Below are 23,797 nucleotides of genomic sequence, written 5' to 3' on the forward strand. Positions count from 1 at the left end.
CTTACTTTCACCGACTGATACACGAGGACTCCAAGGTCTCGCTGAGTATCCGCCTCTCTCAATTTACACCCACTCAAATAATAATCTGTCTTCCTATTATTGCTCCCAAAGTGGATAACCTCACATTTATCCACATTATACTGCATCTGCCATGCAGATACCCACACACTCAACCTGTCCAAATCACACTGAAACATCTCTGTATCCTCCTCACAGCTCCGATTATTTGAGATGTGGTTTAATGTCCCCCCCCCCATCCCCGGGTGAGTCAGGAGAGGAGGGTGATTGGTTAAGCTGATGCCCCGGTGATGTGACTCTGCCACCCTGTGCCCGGTTTGGATGGTTAGTTGTGTTGGTGGTGGGAAGCCCCCTGGTCACCCTGCGTGTACCTCTGTGGGACGCTGGGCTTGATGGCGCTCTGGATATGGATGATGCTGAGTTCCTGGATGCTCCCCACTCGGCTGACGGACATGGAGGAGTTGACCAGGCGACTGGGGCGTCTCTTCACCCGCCGCGGGCAGCAGGAGGTGCCCGATCCTGGCTGGGAGGACAGGGAAGTGCTCCGGCTGCTCCGGTATCCCAGAGAATCCGTCACGCACGCCTCGGAATAGGACCGTTCGTCCGTGAACTCATGACACTGGAAGGCAGGAAAAGATGGGAGGGATTGTCAGGAATGTCACGGATAGAATGAACCCAAGATCATTCCCCGTCCCGGTACAGGAATATTCCCAACCCCTCCATCCCCAACATTCCCAATCTCTCTCTCTCTCCCGACATTCCCAATCTCTCTCCCCCCTCCCGACATTCCCACTCTCTCCCGACATTCCCACTCTCTCCCGACATTCCCAATCTCTCCCGACATTCCCAATCTCTCTCCCCCTCCCGACATTCCCAATCTCTCTCCCTCCCGACGTTCCCAATCTCTCTCTCTCTCCCGACGTTCCCAATCTCTCTCCCCCTCCCGACATTCCCAATCTCTCCCGACATTCCCAATCTCTCTCCCCCTCCCGACATTCCCAATCTCTCCCGACATTCCCGATCTCTCTCCCCCTCCCGACATTCCCAATCTCTCCCGACATTCCCAATCTCTCTCCCCCCTCCCGACATTCCCAATCTCTCCCGACATTCCCAATCTCTCTCCCCCTCCCGACATTCCCAATCTCTCCCCCTCCCGACGTTCCCAATCTCTCCCGACATTCCCAATCTCTCTCCCCCTCCCGACATTCCCAATCTCTCGCCCCCTCCCGACGTTCCCAATCTCTCCCGACGTTCCCAATCTCTCTCCCCCTCCCGACGTTCCCAATCTCTCCCGACATTCCCAATCTCTCCCCCTCCCGACGTGGGTGGTATGTGGGTGGGGGTGGGGGATTTACCCCCTCGGGGGGGGTGTGTGGGTGGGGGATTTACCCCCTTGGGGGGTGGATGTGGGTGGGGGTGGGGGATTTACCCCCTCGGGGGGGTATGTGGGTGGGGGTGGGGATTTACCCCCTCGGTGGTGGGGGTGGGGGTTTTACCCCCTCGGTGGGGGTGGGTGGGGGGGGTTTTACCCCCTCGGTGGGGTTATGTGGGTGGGGGTATGTGGGTGGGGGTGGGGGATTTACCCCCTCGGTGGGGGTATGTGGGTGGGGGTATGTGGGAGGGGGTGGGGGTTTTACCCCCTCGGTGGGGGTATGTGGGGGGGGGTATGTGGGTGGGGGTGGGGGGTTTTACCCCCTTGGTGGGGGTATGTGGGAGGGGGTGGGGATTTTACCCCCTCGGTGGTGGGGGTGGGGGTTTTACCCCCTCGGTGGGGGTATGTGGGTGGGGGTGGGGGATTTACCCCCTCGGTGGGGGTATGTGGGTGGGGGTATGTGGGTGGGGGTGGGGGTTTTACCCCCTCGGTGGGGGTATGTGGGTGGGGGTGGGGGTTTTACCCCCTTGGTGGGGGTATGTGGGAGGGGGTGGGGATTTTACCCCCTCGGTGGTGGGGGTGGGGGTTTTACCCCCTCGGTGGGGGTATGTGGGAGGGGGTGGGGGTTTTACCCCCTCGGTGGGGGTATGTGGGAGGGGGTGGGGATTTTACCCCCTCGGTGGTGGGGGTGGGGGTTTTACCCCCTCGGTGGTGGGGGTGGGGGTTTTACCCCCTCGGTGGGGGTATGTGGGTGGGGGTGGGGGTTTTACCCCCTCGGTGGGGGTATGTGGGTGGGGGTGGGGGTTTTACCCCCTCGGTGGGGGTATGTGGGTGGGGGTGGGGGTTTTACCCCCTCGGTGGGGGTATGTGGGTGGGGGTATGTGGGTGGGGGTGGGGGTTTTACCCCCTCGGTGGGGGTATGTGGGTGGGGGTATGTGGGTGGGGGTGGGGGTTTTACCCCCTCGGTGGGGGTATGTGGGTGGGGGTATGTGGGTGGGGGTGGGGGTAATGCCTCACGGTAGTCTTCTCCAGGCAGTGCAGCAGGTGGTGATGCTGTTTCTCGAACGCTGAGCGGTTTTTCCCCAGAAGCTGCTGCTGATCGGAATCGTTCTCCTGTCAGAAAAACAGAAACAGGAAATCTGAGGTCGGAGAATCCGTCCATCCCCGAGAGAGGCCCTTCAGCCCATCGCTGGCATGCCAGCCCACTCCAGGAGCATTTCTGTTCAGATCAGACATTACCCTCCACCCCTGCCCAGTCCCTGCGAACCCTTCCCACCCAAACATGTCTCCAATTACCATCTGGAGGCTGGAATAGAATAATATTCCCAGAGTATTCCGGGAGAGCGGCACCGGATCCTGAACAACGAGCCGTCTGTTTAACTTTCCACATGTTTCTCCCTGCTTACGACCATTCAGGGGCCCCGTCCACGCCAGCCTGGGGGAGGAGGAGGACATTCGGCCCATCGAGGCAGGCCCACCATCCCCGTTGGTCATTGAACTCATCCCGTTCCAGTGTCCACCCCCCACTTATCCTTCAACCCCTTCACCCCAAGAGCTACAACTAATTCCCTCCTGAAAGCATACAAGAATCCGATCAGAGTGGGAACGAACAGGAAGGGGATTGGGATTGGGATTGTGTACAGTGGGAGTGAACGGGAAGGGGTTTGGGATTGGGATTGTGTACAGTGGGAGTGAATGGGAAGGGATTTGGGATTGGGATTGTGTACAGTGGGAGTGAATGGGAAGGGATTTGGGATTGGGATTGTGTACAGTGGGAGTGAACGGGAAGGGGTTTGGGATTGGGATTGTGTACAGTGGGAGTGAATGGGAAGGGATTTGGGATTGGGATTGTGTACAGTGGGAGTGAACGGGAAGGGATTTGGGATTGGGATTGTGTGCAGTGAGAGTGAACGGGAAGGGGATTGGGATTGTGTACAGTGGGAGTGAGTGGGAAGGGGATTGGGATTGTGTACGGTGGGAGTGAACAGGAAGGGATTGGGATTGTGTACAGTGTGAGTGAACGGGAAGGGGATTGGGATTGTGTACGGTGGGAGTGAACAGGAAGGGATTGGGATTGTGTACAGTGTGAGTGAACGGGAAGGGGTTTGGGATTGTGTACAGTGTGAGTGAACGGGAAGGAGTTTGGGATTGGAATTGTGTACAGTGGGAGTGAACGGGAAGGGGATTGGGATTGTGTACAGTGGGAGTGAGCGGGAAGGGGATTGGGATTGTGTACAGTGGGAGTGAACGGGAAGGAGTTTGGGATTGGGATAGTGTACAGTGGGAGTGAATGGGAAGGGGATTGGGATTGTATAGAGTGGGAGTGAATGGGAAGGGGATTGGATTGTGTACAGTGGGAGTGAATGGGAAGGGGATTGGGATTGTGTACAGTGGGAGTGAATGGGAGGGGGATTGGGATTGTGTACAGTGGGAGTGAACGGGAAGGGGATTGGGATTGTGTACAGTGGGAGTGAACGGGAAGGGGATTAGGATTGTGTACAGTGGGAGTGAACAGGAAGGGATTTGGGATTGGGATTGTGTACAGTGTGAGTGAACGGGAAGGAGTTTGGGATTGGGATTGTGTACAGTGGGAGTGAACGGGAAGGGGATTGGGATTGTGTACAGTGGGAGTGAGCGGGAAGGGGATTGGGATTGTGTACAGTGGGAGTGAACGGGAAGGAGTTTGGGATTGGGATAGTGTACAGTGGGAGTGAATGGGGAGGGGATTGGGATTGTATAGAGTGGGAGTGAATGGGAAGGGGATTGGATTGTGTACAGTGGGAGTGAATGGGAAGGGGATTGGGATTGTGTACAGTGGGAGTGAACAGGAAGGGGATTGGGATTGTGTACAGTGAGAGTGGATGGGAAGGGGATTGGGATTGTGTACAGTGGGAGTGAACGGGAAGGGGATTGGGATTGTGTACAGTGGGAGTGAACGGGAAGGGGATTGGGATTGTGTACAGTGGGAGTGAACGGGAAGGGGATTGGGATTGTGTACAGTGGGAGTGAACGGGAAGGGGATTGGGATTGTGTACAGTGGGAGTGAACGGGAAGGGGATTGGGATTGTGTACAGTGGGAGTGAACGGGAAGGGGATTGGGATTGTGTACAGTGGGAGTGAACGGGAAGGGGATTGGGATTGTGTACAGTGGGAGTGAACGGGAAGGGGATTGGGATTGTGTACAGTGAGAGTGGATGGGAAGGGGATTGGGATTGTGTACAGTGGGAGTGAACGGGAAGGGGATTGGGATTGTGTACAGTGGGAGTGAACGGGAAGGGGATTGGGATTGTGTACAGTGGGAGTGAACGGGAAGGGGATTGGGATTGTGTACAGTGGGAGTGAACGGGAAGGGGATTGGGATTGTGTACAGTGGGAGTGAACGGGAAGGGGATTGGGATTGTGGGCAGTGGGAGTGAATGTGGAGTTAAGAATTTCTTCCTTTTTGACTCAAGACCGAAATGAAAAGTTCTCCTGGGAATTACAATCCTACCGGATTCAATCCCCCATCCTCCTTATACCGCAGGAAGGCATTGGTTGTGCCAGATTTCGCCAGGCGGATCCGGGCCATCCGAACTTTCTAGGCAAAATCAGAAAGACACGTTGTTGAACATTGATCCAATGGAGAAGAAACAGGGTTAGATACAGAGTAAAGCTCCGTCTACACTGTCCCCCCATCAAACACTCCCAGGACAGGTACAGCACGGGGTTAGATACAGAGTAAAGCTCCCTCTACACTGTCCCCATCAAACACTCCCAGGACAGGGACAGCACGGGGTTAGATACAGAGTAAAGCTCCCTCTACACTGTCCCCATCAAACACTCCCAGGACAGGGACAGCACGGGGTTAGATACAGAGTAAAGCTGTTACCTGCTGAGCTTTCATCTTGTCGGCTCTTTGGTTTTGATGATAGATGCGACTGAAATTGGAGACGATGACTGGGACAGGCAGAGCGATGACCAGAACTCCACTCAGAGAACAAATGGATCCAAAGATTTTTCCAGCGATTGTCCCAGGGACCATATCTCCGTAACTGTGAAGGAGAGATGAGATGGGAGAGGCAGACTGACCATGAATAAAACCCACCTCAATTTCAGCTTCACCCTGAGTGAAGAACAGCCAATACCCGGGCGAGTCATTCCTGATAACAACCCACCCAAAATCTCCAAATGCTGCAGCGCTGGATACACAGCACACAACACAGGGTCTGTGAAAGGGCACCGGAGACAGAGAGAGGGAGAGAGGGACAGAGAGGGAGAGAGACAGAGAGGGAGAGAAACAGAGAGGGAGAGGCAGAGAGGGAGAGGGAGAGAGAGACAAAAAGGGAGACAGGGAGAGAGAAAAACCAAGACAGAGACACACAGACAGAGGCAGAGAGAGAGAGAAGTGGAGAGGTTTGGGGAGTGAATTCCGGAGCATAGCCGCCCTCCCCCCAGCAGCTGAAGGTATGGTCACCAGTGGCGGTGTGAAGGGAATCGGGGATATTCAAGAGACTGGAATTGGAGGAGTGCAGAGATCTCGGAGGGTTGTAGGAGGTTACAGAGATAGGGAGGGGGTGTAGGGGGCTGGAGGAGGTTACAGATATAGGGAGGGGGTGTAGGGGGCTGGAGGAGGTTACAGAGATAGGGAGGGGGTGTAGGGGGCTGGAGGAGGTTACAGAGATAGGGAGGGGGTGTAGGGGGCTGGAGGAGGTTACAGTGATAGGGAGGGGGTGTAGGGGCTGGAGGAGGTTACAGAGATAGGGAGGGGGTGTAGGGGCTGGAGGAGGTTACAGAGATAGAGAGGGGGTGTAGGGGGCTGGAGGAGGTTACAGAGATAGGGAGGGGGTGTAGGGGGCTGGAGGAGGTTACAGAGATAGGGAGGGGGTGTAGGGGCTGGAGGAGGTTACAGAGATAGGGAGGAAATTTGCCATGTCCGCTACGACTCTCCCCAACTTTTACAGATGCCCCATAGAAAGCATTCTTTCTGGTTGTATCACAGCTCGGTCTGGGCTCCTGCTCTGCCCAAGATCACAAGGAACTACAAAAGGGTGGTGAATCTAGCCCCAATCCATCACACAAACCAGCCTCCCATCCATTGACTCTGTCTACACTTCCCGCTGCCTTGGGGAAAAGCAGCCGGTATAATTAAGGACCCCCCCACACCTCGGACATTCTCTCTTCCACCTTCTTCCGTCTGGAAAAAGATACAAAAGTCTGAGGTCCCGTACCGACCGACTCAAGAACAGCTTCTTCCCTGCTGCTGTCAGACTTTTGAATGGACCTACCTCGCATTAAGTTGATCTTTCTCTGCACCCTCGCTGTGACTGTAACACTACATTCTGCACCCTCTCCTTTCCTTCTCTATGAATGGTATGCTTTGTTTGTATAGTACACAGGAAACAATACTTTTCACTGTATCCCAATACATGTGACAATAATAAATCCAATCAAAATCCACTGGAAGCTGACTTTGTTTCCCACAGTGTAGAAGATGTGCTGATTAGGTGGATTAGTCACGATAAAGATGTAGATTATGGAGATAGGGTGGAGGAGAGGGCCTGGGGGGTATGTAATGTCACAGAGACGGTGCAGAATGGTTTTTTCTGCACTGTTAGAACTGGACAACACACACCAGCTCAGTAACACTGACTGTGAGATTCTCACAGATATCAGGCACAGCCTGCAGAGGGCAGTATTCTCCACACAATTGGGCCAATTGAATTGTTATAGCGCCTTTCACTCCATCCACACATCCCCACTGCAGCCTCACAATTGCAATGTCAGAGTCACAGCAGCCAACAAGCACACAGCAAGATCCCAGTAACAAAAAATAACCCAGTTTATCCTTAGGTGTCCCTCCCACAGTGCGGCGCTCCCTCAGCACTGACCCTCCCACAGTGCGGCGCTCCCTCAGCACCGACCCTCCCACAGTGCGGCGCTCCCTCAGCACTGACCCTCCCACAGTGCGGCGCTCCCTCGGCACCGACCCTCCCACAGTGCGGCGCTCCCTCGGCACTGACCCTCCCACAGTGCGGCGCTCCCTCGGCACCGACCCTCCCACAGTGCGGCGCTCCCTCGGCACTGACCCTCCCACAGTGCGGCGCTCCCTCGGCACCGACCCTCCCACAGTGCGGCGCTCCCTCGGCACTGACCCTCCCACAGTGCGGCGCTCCCTCGGCACCGACCCTCCCACAGTGCGGCGCTCCCTCGGCACCGACCCTCCCACAGTGCGGCGCTCCCTCGGCACCGACCCTCCCACAGTGCGGCGCTCCCTCGGCACCGACCCTCCCACAGTGCGGCGCTCCCTCGGCACCGACCCTCCCACAGTGCGGCGCTCCCTCGGCACCGACCCTCCCACAGTGCGGCGCTCCCTTGGCACCGACCCTCCCACAGTGCGGCGCTCCCTCGGCACCGACCCTCCCACAGTGCGGCGCTCCCTCGGCACCGACCCTCCCACAGTGCGGCGCTCCCTCGGCACCGACCCTCCCACAGTGCGGCGCTCCCTCGGCACCGACCCTCCCACAGTGCGGCGCTCCCTCGGCACCGACCCTCCCACAGTGCGGCGCTCCCTCGGCACCGACCCTCCCACAGTGCGGCGCTCCCTCGGCACCGACCCTCCCACAGTGCGGCGCTCCCTCGGCACCGACCCTCCCACAGTGCGGCGCTCCCTCGGCACCGACCCTCCCACAGTGCGGCGCTCCCTCGGCACTGACCCTCCCACAGTGCGGCGCTCCCTCAGCACTGACCCTCCCACAGTGCGGCGCTCCCTCGGCACCGACCCTCCCACAGTGCGGCGCTCCCTCAGCACTGACCCTCCCACAGTGCGGCGCTCCCTCGGCACCGACCCTCCCACAGTGCGGCGCTCCCTCAGCACTGACCCTCCCACAGTGCGGCGCTCCCTCGGCACTGACCCTCCCACAGTGCGGCGCTCCCTCAGCACTGACCCTCCCACAGTGCGGCACTCCCTCAGCACTGACCCTCCCACAGTGCGGCGCTCCCTCAGCACTGACCCTCCCACAGTGCGGTGCTCCCTCGGCACCGACCCTCCCACAGTGCAGTGCTCCCTCAGCACCGACCCTCCCACAGTGCGGCACTCCCTCGGCACTGACCCTCCCACAGTGCGGCGCTCCCTCAGCACTGACCCTCCCACAGTGCGGCGCTCCCTCAGCACTGACCCTCCCACAGTGCGGCACTCCCTCAGCACTGACCCTCCCACAGTGCGGCGCTCCCTCAGCACTGACCCTCCCACAGTGCGGCGCTCCCTCAGCACTGACCCTCCCACAGTGCGGCGCTCCCTCAGCACTGACCCTCCCACAGTGCGGCGCTCCCTCAGCACTGACAGTTGACTGTGTACGCATCCAATTCTCTCTCTCTGTGTCTCTCTCTGTCTCGCTCTCTTTCTGTCTCTGTTTCTGCCTCTCCCTGTCTGTGTCTCTCTATGTGTGCGTCCCTCTCTGTCTCTCTCTGTCTCTGTGTCTCTCTGTGTCTCTCTCTCTCTGTGTCTCTCTGCTGACTGTGTTCCCTGTCGGTTTAATGGTGTCTACAGTGCATGTCACTAGCTGCTGTGTCTGAGTGGCAGTACAGCTCGCTGGAGTGTGAAGGGAATTCACAAAGTTCCAGGACAGTGGAAGCTGGAGTGAACGGGAATACGGGCAGGGACACAAGGACATTCCGCTGCAATCCCTCCCACAACATCTGGAGCATGCAACTCAATCACTTCCCAAAATATCCAGCATCCTGTTCCTGAGCATCATTCCCAGAACAAAACAGGAAAAAACCCCTCGATTAGATTCCAGTCTGTAACTCACTCCCGGGTATCTGTTATTCTATATATAAACCACCCCGAACCCCTCGATTAGATTCCAGTCTGTAACTCACTCCCGGGTATCTGTTATTCTATATATAAACCACCCGAACCCCTCGATTAGATTCCAGTCTGTAACTCACTCCCGGGTATCTGTTATTCTATATATAAACCACCCCGAACCCCTCGATTAGATTCTAGTCTGTAACTCACTCCCGGGTATCTGTTATTCTATATATAAACCACCCGAACCCCTCGATTAGATTCCAGTCTGTAACTCACTCCCGGGTATCTGTTATTCTATATATAAACCACCCGAACCCCGCGATTAGATTCCAGTCTGTAACTCACTCCCGGGTATCTGTTATTCTGTATATAAACCACCCCGAACCCCTCGATTAGATTCCAGACTGTAACTCACTCCCGGGTATCTGTTATTCTGTATATAAACCACCCCGAACCCCTCGATTAGATTCCAGTCTGTAACTCACTCCCGGGTATCTGTTATTCTGTATATAAACCATCCCGAACCCCTCGATTAGATTCTAGTCTGTAACTCACTCCCGGGTATCTGTTATTCTATATATAAACCATCCCGAACCCCTCGATTAGATTCCAGTCTGTAACTCACTCCCGGGTATCTGTTATTCTATATATAAACCACCCCGAACCCCTCGATTAGATTCCAGTCTGTAACTCACTCCCGGGTATCTGTTATTCTATATATAAACCACCCGAACCCCTCGATTAGATTCCAGTCTGTAACTCACTCCTGGGTATCTGTTATTCTATATATAAACCACCCCGAACCCCTCGATTAGATTCCAGTCTGTAACTCACTCCCGGGTATCTGTTATTCTGTATATAAACCACCCCGAACCCCTCGATTAGATTCCAGTCTGTAACTCACTCCCGGGTATCTGTTATTCTATATATAAACCCCCCCGAACCCCTCGATTAGATTCCAGTCTGTAACTCGCTCCCAGGTATCTGTTATTCTGTATATAAACCACTCCGAACCCCTCGATTAGATTCCAGTCTGTAACTCGCTCCCGGGTATCTGTTATTCTGTATATAAACCATCCCCGAACCCCTCGATTAGATTCCAGTCTGTAACTCACTCCTGGGTATCTGTTATTCTGTATATAAACCACTCCGAACCCCTCGATTAGATTCCAGTCTGTAACTCACTCCCAGGTATCTGTTATTCTGTATATAAACCATCCCCGAACCCCTCGATTAGATTCCTGTCTGTAACTCACTCCTGGGTATCTGTTATTCTGTATATAAACCACCCCGAACCCCTCGATTAGATTCCAGTCTGTAACTCGCTCCCGGGTATCTGTCATTCTGTATATAAACCACCCTGAACCCCTCGATTAGATTCCAGTCTGTAACTCACTCCCGGGTATCTGTTATTCTGTATATAAACCATCCCCGAACCCCTCGATTAGATTCCAGTCTGTAACTCGCTCCCGGGTATCTGTTATTCTGTATATAAACCATCCCCGAACCCCTCGATTAGATTCCAGTCTGTAACTCACTCCTGGGTATCTGTTATTCTGTATATAAACCACCCTGAACCCCTCGATTAGATTCCAGTCTGTAACTCACTCCCGGGTATCTGTTATTCTATCTATAAACCACCCCGAACCCCTCGATTAGATTCCAGTCTGTATCTCACTCCTGGGTATCTGTTATTCTGTATATAAACCACCCCGAACCCCTCGATTAGATTCCAGTCTGTAACTCACTCCCAGGTATCTGTTATTCTGTATATAAACCACCCTGAACCCCTCGATTAGATTCCAGTCTGTAACTCACTCCCGGGTATCTGTTATTCTGTATATAAACTCCCCCCGAACCCCTCGATTAGATTCCAGTCTGTAACTCACTCCCGGGTATCTGGTATTCTATATATAAACCACCCTGAACCCCTCGATTAGATTCCAGTCTGTAACTCACTCCCGGGTATCTGTTATTCTATCTATAAACCACCCCGAACCCCTCGATTAGATTCCAGTCTGTAACTCACTCCTGGGTATCTGTTATTCTGTATATAAACCACTCCGAACCCCTCGATTAGATTCCAGTCTGTAACTCACTCCCAGGTATCTGTTATTCTGTATATAAACCATCCCCGAACCCCTCGATTAGATTCCTGTCTGTAACTCACTCCTGGGTATCTGTTATTCTGTATATAAACCACCCCGAACCCCTCGATTAGATTCCAGTCTGTAACTCGCTCCCGGGTATCTGTTATTCTGTATATAAACCACCCTGAACCCCTCGATTAGATTCCAGTCTGTAACTCACTCCCGGGTATCTGTTATTCTGTATATAAACCATCCCCGAACCCCTCGATTAGATTCCAGTCTGTAACTCGCTCCCGGGTATCTGTTATTCTGTATATAAACCATCCCCGAACCCCTCGATTAGATTCCAGTCTGTAACTCACTCCTGGGTATCTGTTATTCTGTATATAAACCACCCTGAACCCCTCGATTAGATTCCAGTCTGTAACTCACTCCCGGGTATCTGTTATTCTATCTATAAACCACCCCGAACCCCTCGATTAGATTCCAGTCTGTAACTCACTCCCGGGTATCTGTTATTCTGTATATAAACCCCCCCCGAACCCCTCGATTAGATTCCAGACTGTAACTCACTCCCAGGTATCTGTTATTCTGTATATAAACCACCCTGAACCCCTCGATTAGATTCCAGTCTGTAACTCACTCCCGGGTATCTGTTATTCTGTATATAAACTCCCCCCGAACCCCTCGATTAGATTCCAGTCTGTAACTCACTCCCGGGTATCTGTTATTCTGTATATAAACCACCCCGAACCCCTCGATTAGATTCCAGTCTGTAACTCACTCCCGGGTATCTGTTATTCTATATATAAACCACCCTGAACCCCTCGATTAGATTCCAGTCTGTAACTCACTCCCGGGTATCTGTTATTCTATATATAAACCACCCTGAACCCCTCGATTAGATTCCAGTCTGTAACTCACTCCCGGGTATCTGTTATTCTATCTATAAACCACCCCGAACCCCTCGATTAGATTCCAGTCTGTAACTCACTCCCGGGTATCTGTTATTCACACCGGGAGTGGGGGAGAATGTGGGACTCTCTCCCACAGTTTGGTGACTCCCAGGTATGGGGGATAGGAGAGGAAAGAGAGAAAGAGTCACAGAGGCAGAGAGAGACAGAGAGAGGCAGAGAGAGACAGAGAAAGAGAGAGGGAGGCCAGGATGCCTCATGCCTCAGACATGCGTCTGGCTTCGAGGTTATGAGGAGGGTGGGAGTGGGGGGACAGAGGCCATTAGCAGTGCCTCCGGCAGTGCTGTGGGGGTGGGTGGGGCATGTGGAGCGAGCGATTAGCTGTACCAGGAGCTCAGGCAGTGGAGAGCGCTGGCATCTTGCCCTGTCGACTGGAGCTAATGGATGTGTCCATTGCTGAGACTCAGGGAACCTGCAGATCGATCGCAAACAAATCTAAATCCAGCAGAGACACGGATAATATCAGTGCTGCCTCTGTGCCTTTCACAGGTCCAGAACCTCCATTATCCCGGCTCATAAATCTCCCAAACTACTCCTCAGTGAGGCCACTCAGCCCCTTTACTGCAGGCTGCTGTACCAGCACCCACAACAGGCTACCCCCCACTACCCCCCCGTGGGAGCGAGTCCCACATTCTCCCCCCCGTGGGAGCGAGTCCCACATTCTCCCCCCCCGTGGGAGCGAGTCCCACATTCTCCCCCACTCCCCCCATGGGAGCGAGTCCCACATTCTCCACCACTCCCCCCGTGGGAGCGAGTCCCACATTCTCCCCCCCGTGGGAGCGAGTCCCACATTCTCCACCACTCCCCCCGTGGGAGCGAGTCCCACATTCTCCCCCCCGTGGGAGCGAGTCCCACATTCTCCCGATTCCTCACCTGGGAAGAGGGAATGCCGCAGACTAATCGGTCTCTGAGAGATTAAAATCCTCCTCAGCTCTGCCTTCAATGCGAGAGCAGGTGATTCTGAATCTGTGCCCCCGGCTTGTTCTCCAGCACCCCCACCTACGATGGGGGTATACATCGACTTTCATAGAATGGGGCAGAAGACATTCAGAGGGGTATCCCATTCAGAGAAAGGGGATTGGACGTTACTCTGAATGGGGAGAAGCCCTGGGGAGAAATTTGCTACAAACTCTCAGCTCTCAAATATCACCGTAATCCAAACCCATTCATAAAAACCACAGGCATTACACGATACTCAAACAATATAGCAACACCTTCAGGAAAATCAATACTAACTCGGTGAGAATATTTCCCCATCAAACACTCCCAGGACAGGTACAGCACGGGGTTAGATAGAGTAAAGCTCCCTCTACACTGTCCCCATCAAACACTCCCAGGACAGGTACAGCACGGGGTTAGATACAGAGTAAAGCTCCCTCTACACTGTCCCCCCATCAAACACTCCCAGGACAGGTACAGCACGGGGTTAGATAGAGTAAAGCTCCCTCTACACTGTCCCCCCATCAAACACTCCCAGGACAGGGACAGCACGGGGTTAGGTACAGAGTAAAGCTCCCTCTACACTGTCCCCCATCAAACACTCCCAGGACAGGTACAGCACGGGGTTAGATACAGAGTAAAGCTCCCTCTACACTGTCCCCCCATCAAACACTCCCAGGACAGGTACAGCACGGGGTTAGATACAGAGTAAAGCTCCCTCTACACTGTCCCCCCATCAAACACTCCCAGGACAGGTACAGCACGGGGTTAGATACAGAGTAAAGCTCCCTCTACACTGTCCCCCCATCAAACACTCCCAGGACAGGTACAGCACGGGGTTAGATAGAGTAAAGCTCCCTCTACACTGTCCCCCCATCAAACACTCCCAGGACAGGGACAGCACGGGGTTAGGTACAGAGTAAAGCTCCCTCTACACTGTCCCCCATCAAACACTCCCAGGACAGGTACAGCACGGGGTTAGATACAGAGTAAAGCTCCCTCTACACTGTCCCCCCATCAAACACTCCCAGGACAGGGACAGCACGGGGTTAGATACAGAGTAAAGCTCCCTCTACACTGTCCCCCATCAAACACTCCCAGGACAGGTACAGCACGGGGTTAGATACAGAGTAAAGCTCCCTCTACACTGTCCCCCCATCAAACACTCCCAGGACAGGTACAGCACGGGGTTAGATACAGAGTAAAGCTCCCTCTACACTGTCCCCATCAAACACTCCCAGGACAGGTACAGCACGGGGTTAGATACAGAGTACAGCTCCCTCGACACTGTCCCCATCAAACACTCCCAGGACAGGCACACCATGGGGTTAGATACAGAGTAAAGCTCCCTCTACACTGTCCCCCATCAAACACTCCCAGGACAGGTACAGCACGGGGTTAGATACAGAGTAAAGCTCCCTCTACACTGTCCCCCATCAAACACTCCCAGGACAGGTACAGCACGGGGTTAGATACAGAGTAAAGCTCACTCTACACTGTCCCCATCAAACACTCCCAGGACAGGTACAGCACGGGGTTAGATACAGAGTAAAGCTCCCTCTACACTGTCCCCATCAAACACTCCCAGGACAGGTACAGCACGGGGTTAGATACAGAGTAAAGCTCCCTCTACACTGTCCCCCCATCAAACACTCCCAGGACAGGTACAGCACAGGGTTAGATACAGAGTAAAGCTCCCTCGACACTGTCCCCCCATCAAACACTCCCAGGGCAGGTACAGCACGGGGTTAGATACAGAGTAAAGCTCCCTCTACACTGTCCCCATCAAACACTCCCAGGACAGGTACAGCACGGGGTTAGATACAGAGTAAAGCTCCCTCTACACTGTCCCCCCATCAAACACTCCCAGGACAGGTACAGCACAGGGTTAGATACAGAGTAAAGCTCCCTCTACACTGTCCCCCCATCAAACACTCCCAGGACAGGTACAGCACGGGGTTAGATACAGAGTAAAGCTCCCTCTACACTGTCCCCATCAAACACTCCCAGGACAGGTACAGCACGGGGTTAGATACAGAGTAAAGCTCCCTCTACACTGTCCCCCCATCAAACACTCCCAGGACAGGGACAGCACGGGGTTAGATACAGAGTAAAGCTCCCTCTACACTGTCCCCCATCAAACACTCCCAGGACAGGTACAGCACGGGGTTAGATACAGAGTAAAGCTCCCTCTACACTGTCCCCCCATCAAACACTCCCAGGACAGGGACAGCACGGGGTTAGATACAGAGTAAAGCTCCCTCTACACTGTCCCCCATCAAACACTCCCAGGACAGGGACAGCACGGGGTTAGATACAGAGTAAAGCTCCCTCTACACTGTCCCCCATCAAACACTCCCAGGACAGGTACAGCACGGGGTTAGATACAGAGTAAAGCTCCCTCTACACTGTCCCCATCAAACACTCCCAGGACAGGTACAGCACGGGGTTAGATACAGAGTAAAGCTCCCTCTACACTGTCCCCATCAAACACTCCCAGGACAGGTACAGCACGAGGTTAGATACAGAGTAAATCTCCCTCTACACTGTCCCCCCATCAAACACTCCCAGGACAGGTACAGCACGGGGTTAGATACAGAGTAAAGCTCCCTCTACACTGTCCCCATCAAACACTCCCAGGACAGGTACAGCACGGGGTTAGATACAGAGTAAAGGTCCATCTACACTGTCCCCATCAAACACTCCCAGGACAGGTACAGCACGGGGTTAGATACAGAGTAAAGCTCCCTCTACACTGTCCCCCATCAAACACTCCCAGGACAGGTACAGCACGGGGTTAGATACAGAGTAAAGCTCCCTCTACACTGTCCCCCCATCAAACACTCCCAGGACAGGGACAGCACGAGGTTAGATACAGAGTAAATCTCTGGACTCTCTCTGACCGCTGCCTCTCAGTGAAGGGAGCAGATGCCGCAGTAGTTTCCAGATTCCTATCAGTGATTCCCGGGAGATGGGAGCAGTTCGAAAATAGACCTCCTCTGAACACACACTCTATACGATCGATACAGCTTAAATATCACTCTCCTCCCCATCCACATCTAATACTTGCCCAGCTGCTGGAAAGCTCCTTCAAGTTCTTCATTCACCCTCAGCCTCGCTCTCTCCCTAACCCCTCTCCCCCACCTCAAACCCTGCAGGGTCACCCCCACCCACTCCCCACACCCACACTCCCCACATTCATACCCCCACCCACTCCCCACACTCTCCCCCCTACCCACTCCGCCCACCCATCCCCCCACCCCCACACTCTCCCCCCCCACCCACTCCCCCACCCACTCCTCACCCCACACTCTCCCCCACACCCACTCCCCACCCACTCCCCACACTCATACCCCTACCCACTCCGCCCACCCATCCCCCCACCCCCACACTCTCCCCCCCACCCACTCCCCCACCCACTCCTCACCCACTCCCCACCCCACACTCTCCCCCCACCCACTCCCCCACCCACTCCTCACCCACTCCCCACCCCACACTCTCCCCCCACCCACTCCCCCACCCACTCCTCACCCACTCCCCACCCCACACTCTCCCCCCACCCACTCCCCCACCCACTCCTCACCCACTCCCCACCCCACACTCTCCCCCACACCCACTCCCCACCCACTCCCCACATTCACACCCCCACCCACTCCCCACATTCTCCCCCCCACCCACTCCCCACACCCACTCCCCATCCACACTCCCCACCCACTCCCCACCCACTCCCCACACCCACTCCCCATCCACACTCCCCACCCACTCCCCACACCCCAGCTCCCCACAGTCTCCCCCCACCCACTCCCCCCAGTCTCTCTCTCTCTGTTTGAATATTATTTGGACACAGAGGGGGGGGTGGGTGCTCTCACACTAACGGTGCTGCCTCACAATACAACCATTTGGCCCATTGACCCAGGATTCTAGCCCGTGCTCAGAACCAACTCCAGCCATGAAACCCGGCCTGGGATCAGTGGCCAGAGATTCACTGGAGGCCATTCCTTTCACCAAGGGCTATCTCAGGGAAGGGCCTGACTGATCCCCTGGCTGCATTTATATAGCACCAACCCACTCCCCCCCCCCCGAAAAACATCTCAGTCTCCAAACTGACCGAGATCAGAGCCAGAGATTCTGGGGACAAGACAAAGGGATCAGATTGAAGGAGCGTCTCAGAGGAGGAGAGAGAGAGACACAGAGAGAGAGAGAGAGACAGAGAGAGAGAGACACAGAGACAGAGAGACAGACAGAGAGAGAGAGACACAGAGACAGAGAGAGAGACAGAGAGAGAGAGACACAGAGAGAGAGAGAGAGAGAGAGAGACGGAGAGAGAGACGGAGAGAGAGACAGAGACAACGGACGGTAGAGGGGTTTAGGGAGGGTTAGGGTCCCCAGGACAGTATTGGGAGCTGCTCGAGATGCTGGAATTGGAGGATTGCAGAGATCTCAGAGGGTTCTAGGAGGTTACAGAGATAGGGAGGGGGTGTAGGGGGCTGGAGGAGGTTACAGAGATAGGGAGGGGGTGTAGGGGCTGGAGGAGGTTACAGAGATAGGGAGGGGGTGTAGGGGGCTGGAGGAGGTTACAGAGATAGGGAGGGGTTGTAGGGGCTGGAGGAGGTTACAGAGATAGGGAGGGGGTGTAGGGGGCTGGAGGAGGTTACAGAGATAGGGAGGGGGTGTAGGGGCTGGAGGGGGTTGGAGAGATAGGGAGGGGGTGTAGGGGCTGGAGGGGGTTACAGAGATAGGGAGGGGTGTAGGGGCTGGAGGAGGTTACAGAGATAGGGAGGGGGTGTAGGGGGCAGGAGGGGGTTACAGAGATAGGGAGGGGGTGTAGGGGGCTGGAGGGGGTTACAGAAATAGGGAGGGGGTGTAGGGGGCTGGAGGAGGTTACAGAGATAGGGAGGGGGTGTAGGGGCTGGAGGGGGTTACAGAGATAGGGAGGGGTGTAGGGGCTGGAGGAGGTTACAGAGATAGGGAGGGGGTGTAGGGGCTGGAGGGGGTTACAGAGATAGGGAGGGGGTGTAGGGGGCTGGAGGGGGTTACAGAGATAGGGAGGGGGTGTAGGGGGCTGGAGGGGGTTACAGAGATAGGGAGGGGGTGTAGGGGCTGGAGGGGGTTACAGAGATAGGGAGGGGGTGTAGGGGGCTAGGGGAGTTACAGAGATAGGGAGGGGGTGTAGGGGGCTGGAGGGGGTTACAGAGATAGGGAGGGATCACCGAGTCATTGAGGTTTACAGCAGGGAAACAGGCCCTTTGACCTAACTTGTCCATGCTGCCCTTTTTTTCAAACCCCTAAACTAACCCCAATTGCCCACATTTGGCCCATATCCCTCTATACCCATCGTACCCATGTAACTATCTAAATGCTTTTTAAAAGACAAAATTGTACCCGTCTCTACTACTACCTCTGGCAGCTTGTTCCAGACACTCACCACCCTCTGTGTGAAAAAATTGCCCCTCTGGACCCTTTCGTATCTTCCCCCTCTCACCTTAAACCTGTACCCTCTAGTTTTAGACTCCCCTATCTTTGGGAAAAGATATTGACTATCTAGCTGATCGATGCCCCTCATTATTTTATAGACCTCTATAAGATCACCCCTCAGACTCCTACACTCCAGAGGAAAAAATCCCAGTCTATCCAGCCCCTCCTTATAACTCAATCCATCAAGTCCCGGTAGCATCCTAGTAAATCTTTTCTGCGCTCTTTCTAGTTTAATAATATCCTTTCTATAATAGGGTGACCAGAACTGTACACAGTATTCCAAGTGTGGCCTTACCAATGTCTTGTACAACTTCAAGATGTTCCCAACTCCTGTATTCAATGTTCTGATTGATGAAACCAAGCATGCCGAATGCCTTCTTCACCACTCTGTCCACCTGTGACTCCACTTTCAAGGAGCTATGAACCTGTACCCCTAGATCTCTTTGTTCTGTAACTCTCCCCAACACCCTACCATTAACTGAGTAAGTCCTGCCCTGGTTCAATCGACCAAAATGCATCACCTCACATTTATCTAAATTAAACTCCATCTGCCATTCGGCAGCCCACTGGCCCCATTGATCAAGATCCCATTGCAATTGAAGATAACTTTCTTCACTGTCCACTATGCCACCAATCTTAGTGTCATCTGCAAACTTACTAACCATGCCTCCTATATTCTCATCCAAATCATTAATATAAATGACAAATAACAGTGGACCCAGCACTGATCCCTGAGGCACACCGCTGGTCACAGGCCTCCAGTTTGAAAAACAACTCTCTACAACCCACCCTCTGGCTTCTGTCAAGAAGCCAATTTCGTATCCATTTTGATACCTCACCCTGGATCTCGTGAGATTTAACCTTATGCAACAACCTACCATGTGGTACCTTGTCAAAGGCCTTGCTAAAGTCCATGTAGACAACATCAACTGCACTACCCTCATCTACCTTCTTGGGTTACCCCTTCAAAAAACTCAATCAAATTTGTAAGACATAATTTCCCACTCACAAAGCCATGCTGACTGTCCCACTCACACAGTCATGTCTCTAAATGCCTGTAGATCCTGTCTCTCAACAATTTACCCACCACAGATGTGAGGCTCACTGGCCTGTAGTTCCCAGGCTTTTCCCTGCAGCCCTTTTTAAACAAAGGCACAACATTTGACACTCTCCAATTTTCAGGCACCTCACCCGTGACTATCAATGGTTCAGATATCTTGGCCAAGGGACCTGCAATTTCCTCTCTAGCCTCCCACGGTGTCCTGGGATACACTTCATCAGGTCCTGGGGACTTATCTACCTTGATGCGCTTTAAGACTTCCAGCACCTCTTTCTCTGTAATATGTATACTCCTCAAGAGAGCACTACTTATTTCTCCAAGTTCCCTAAGATCCATGCTTTTCTTAATAGTAAATAGTGATGAGAAATATTCATTTAGATCCCATCCATTTCTAGTGGATCTGCACATAGGTGACCTTGTTGATCCTTAAGAGATCCCTACTCTGTCCCTTGTTACTCTTTTGCCCTTTATGTATTTGATGGAGCTCTTTGGATTCTCCTTTGCTTTATCTGCCAAAACAGTCTTGTGTCCCCTTTTTGCCCTCCTGATTTCTCTCTTGACTCTACTCCTACACTCCCTATACTCTTCAAGGGACTCACTTGATCCCAGCTGTCTATGCATGTCATGTGCCTCTTTCTTCTCTTCTCCTTGACCAAGGCCTCAATATTCCGAGTCATCCTTGCCCAGCCTTGCCCTTCACTCTAAGAGGAATGTGCTTAGATGGTCTACTCCTGCTCCTATTTCTTATGTTCTTATCCTGAACCCTGGTTAACAACTTTTGAAAGCGTGCCACTTACCAGACGTCCCTTTGCCTTCCCACAGACTCTCCCAATTAACTTCTGAAAGTTCCCGTCTGATACCATCAAAATTGGCCTTGCCCTAATTTAGAATTTTAACTTTTGGGCCAGATCTATCATTCTCTATAGTTATCTTAAAACCAATAGAATTATGGTCACTGGTCCCAAAGTGATCCCTCACCAATACTTCTGTCACCTGTCCTTCCTTATTTCCCAAGAGGAGGTCAAGTTTTGCTCCCCTCTAGTCGGGCCATCTACATACTGAATGAGAAATTCTTCCTGAATACACTCAATAAATTTCTCTCCATCCAACCGTCTAATACTATGGCTGTCCCAGTCAATGTTGGGGGTTGAAATCTCCATCTATTACCACCCTATTTTTCTTGGAGCTACCTGTAATCTCCTTACATATTTGCTCCTCAATTTCCCGCTGACTATTTGGGGGCCCAGGGGCATGGGTTGTGGGGGTTGGGAGGGGTGGGGGGTGGGGTGGGGAGGGGTGGGGAGCGGTGAGGGGAGGGGTGGGGAGCGATGGGGGGGGAGGGGTGGGATGGAGAGGGGTGGGGTGACCCCAGGGGGTGTAGAGGGGGGAGAGGGTGGGGAAGATGGGGAGGGTGGGCCTGTGGGGGGGGGGGGGTGGCACGTGGTGACCCAGGGGCGTGTTGGTGGAGGGGGAAGGGAGTGGGGAGAGCGGGTGACCCTGGCAGGAGTGGGTCGAGTGGAGGAAGAGGGTGGGGAGAGGGTGGGGAGGATGTGGAGGGGGTGGATGGAAGATGGAGAGGGGGTGGGTGGGGGGGGGAGGATGGGGAGGGGGTGACCCAGGGGAGGGGGAGAGGCGGACACTCACCCCAGTGTTGTCATGGTGACGATGGTGTACCAGAAAGCGGCTGGGATACTGATGAAGTTTGTGTCCTCGGTACTTTTCTCAGCGTAATACATGACGGTGGCAAAGATAATGATGGCCATAGTGAGGGAGAAGAGGAGGAAACCCAACTCAGAGGCACAACTCTTCAGCGTGTAACCCAGGATCCGCAAACCCTGCGAGTGACGAGAGAACTTAAAGATGCGGAAGACACGGAAAACTCGCAGGGTGACAAAGGCGCCGCTCACATCCTCGTTCTTGGGCATGACCAGACCGATGTAGTAGGGCAGAATGGCCACCACGTCAATGATGCTCATCACACTGCGCACAAAGTCCCAGCGATTGGGCGCGGCAAACAGTCTCAGCAGGTATTCGAAGGTGAAGATGAGAACGCAGGCTGTGTCCATACACACAAAGGCCAGGCTGAACCTCTCCCCACATGTCATGGTCTCCTTAACCCCGGGTGGAGCCTGGCAGGGAACCGTCTCCACCACGTTGGCGATGACCGAGACCGCAATGAAGAACCCGGTGACGTAATAGAAGACCAGGGCCACTGTGCTGGTGTGGGGGTTCTCGAAGGCGCGCCACAGGCGCTGGCGGCCTGTGCTGTTGGGGGGTAGAGGGGCATCGCCCGCGTTCTCCGCCTCGGTGTCCTCTGCCAGCCGTTCGGCGTTCTCCTTCTTCCGATCGCGGTATTCCTCCATGCAGCAGTCTCCGATGATCTCCGGGATGACCCCGAAGAAAGCCAGCTCCTCGTCAAAGGCAGCGATACACTCCTGCCGCGGGTAGTGCAGTTTGCCGGTTCGGTAGAAGTTGAGGATGTGGCGGAACATCTCAGCGTCGCGGTCGAAGAAATACTCCTGTGTGTCCTCGCTGAAGAAGAACTCCTTCTCCGAGCTGCCTAGTAACGTGTCGGGGTAACGATCCAGGGTGTCCTTCCAGGTCTGGAACCGCCGCCCGCTCACATTCACCACCAACATCTCATCGGTCTTGCGTCTCCGCTCCTGAGGGGCACCGGGCATGGGGGCCTTGGCCAAGGGCAGCCAGCCCACGGCCGCGGCTCGTGCGAAGGGTAGCCAAGTAGCCACGCCGGCAGCCATGCTGGCCAGAGGGTGCAGGGAGGAGGGGGGAGAGAGTCATACAGCACCGGGACGCACTGACCTCTGGACTGCCATCCACGCGCTCCCCTCCCCCCCTCAGCCTGTGCCAAGGGGCAGCGAGCAAATCCTCAGCGTGGCTGGGAGGCTCCACACCAGGACGGGCCACCCTCTCCAAGTCCCTCCGCCTCCTCCTCCGCCTCTTTCTCTCTCCGGCCGCCTCCTCAGCCACGATTCACGGTCAGAGTTCCCTGAAACCAAACCAGAGCGAGGGAGAGAGTGACCAACCGACAGACAACAATCCGAATATCACCGCATGCTCTCAATTCATCCATCCCTGGGACCTGGGTGTCGCTGGCTGGGTCAGTATTTATTGCCCATCCCTAGTTACCCCTCGGAGGGCAGTTGAGAGTCACCCACATTGCTGTGTCTCTGGAGTCACATGTAGGCCAGACCGGGGTAAGGACGGCAGATTTCCTTCCCTAAAGGAACCAGATGGGTTTTTCCCACAATGGGACATCAGGAGATTCTTAATTCCAGATATTTTTTATTGAATTCAAATTCCACCATCTGCCGTGGTGGGATTCGAACCCGGGTCCCCAGAACATCCACTGAGTTTCTGGATTAATAGTCTAGCAATAATACAACAGACCATCGCACCCCTTTATTCGGGAGAGCACACACTCACAAACTCATACTCAAGCACACACTCTCTCTCACCCCACACACACACAAACTGACATAGGTACACACACACTCACACACTCTCATGCACACTCACTCTCACGTTCACACTCGTTCTCTCTCTCACACTCTCACGAGAGACAGAGCGAGAGAGACAGACAGAGAGAGAGACAGACAGACAGACAGTGAGACAGAGAGAGAAAGCGAGAGAGACAGAGTGAGACGGGAGAGAAGACATGGAGAGAGACAGAGAGATAGAATGAGACAGAGAGTGAGAGAGAGAGACAGAGAGAGACAGAGATAGATAAACAGACAGAGAGAGTGGGAGAGACAGAGATAGAAAGACAGAGAGACAGAATAAGACAGAAACAGAGAAAGAGAGACAGAGAGACAAAAGAGAGAGAGAGACAGAGAGAGACAGAGAGAGAGACAGAGAGAGACAGACAGAGAGAGACAGACAGACAGAGAGAGAGACAGAGAGAGAGAGACAGAGAGAGAGACAGAGAGAGAGAGGGACAGAGAGAGAGAGACAGAGAGAGAGACAGAGAGAGAGACAGTGAGATAGTGAGTGGGAAATTGCCCTTTTGCAGTTGCTGGTTTGGGGATGAGATGCGGAGATTGGGTTTTTGGGGAGTGGGGG

The 23,797-nt window shown here is 54.1% G+C and overlaps 1 protein-coding gene across 1 annotated transcript; it reads right to left on the reverse strand.

The window, feature by feature from the left end:
• Window positions 1-389: 389 nt before the first annotated feature.
• kcnd1 (potassium voltage-gated channel, Shal-related subfamily, member 1) lies at window positions 390-22,629 on the reverse strand (the record flags this gene model as incomplete). The annotated part of the gene is made up of 5 exons (XM_080184789.1): window positions 21,362-22,629; window positions 5,259-5,421; window positions 4,881-4,967; window positions 2,408-2,503; window positions 390-637 (listed from the first exon to the last, which is right to left on the reverse strand). Coding segments are annotated over exons 1-5 (1,709 nt in total), but the record flags the coding sequence as incomplete, so codon positions are not given.
• Window positions 22,630-23,797: the final 1,168 nt, after the last annotated feature.

Source organism: Carcharhinus amblyrhynchos, unplaced genomic scaffold, assembly GCF_965287045.1.
Source record: "Carcharhinus amblyrhynchos unplaced genomic scaffold, sCarAmb.v2.hapA scaffold_942, whole genome shotgun sequence".
NCBI classification, from domain to species: Eukaryota; Metazoa; Chordata; class Chondrichthyes; order Carcharhiniformes; family Carcharhinidae; genus Carcharhinus; species Carcharhinus amblyrhynchos.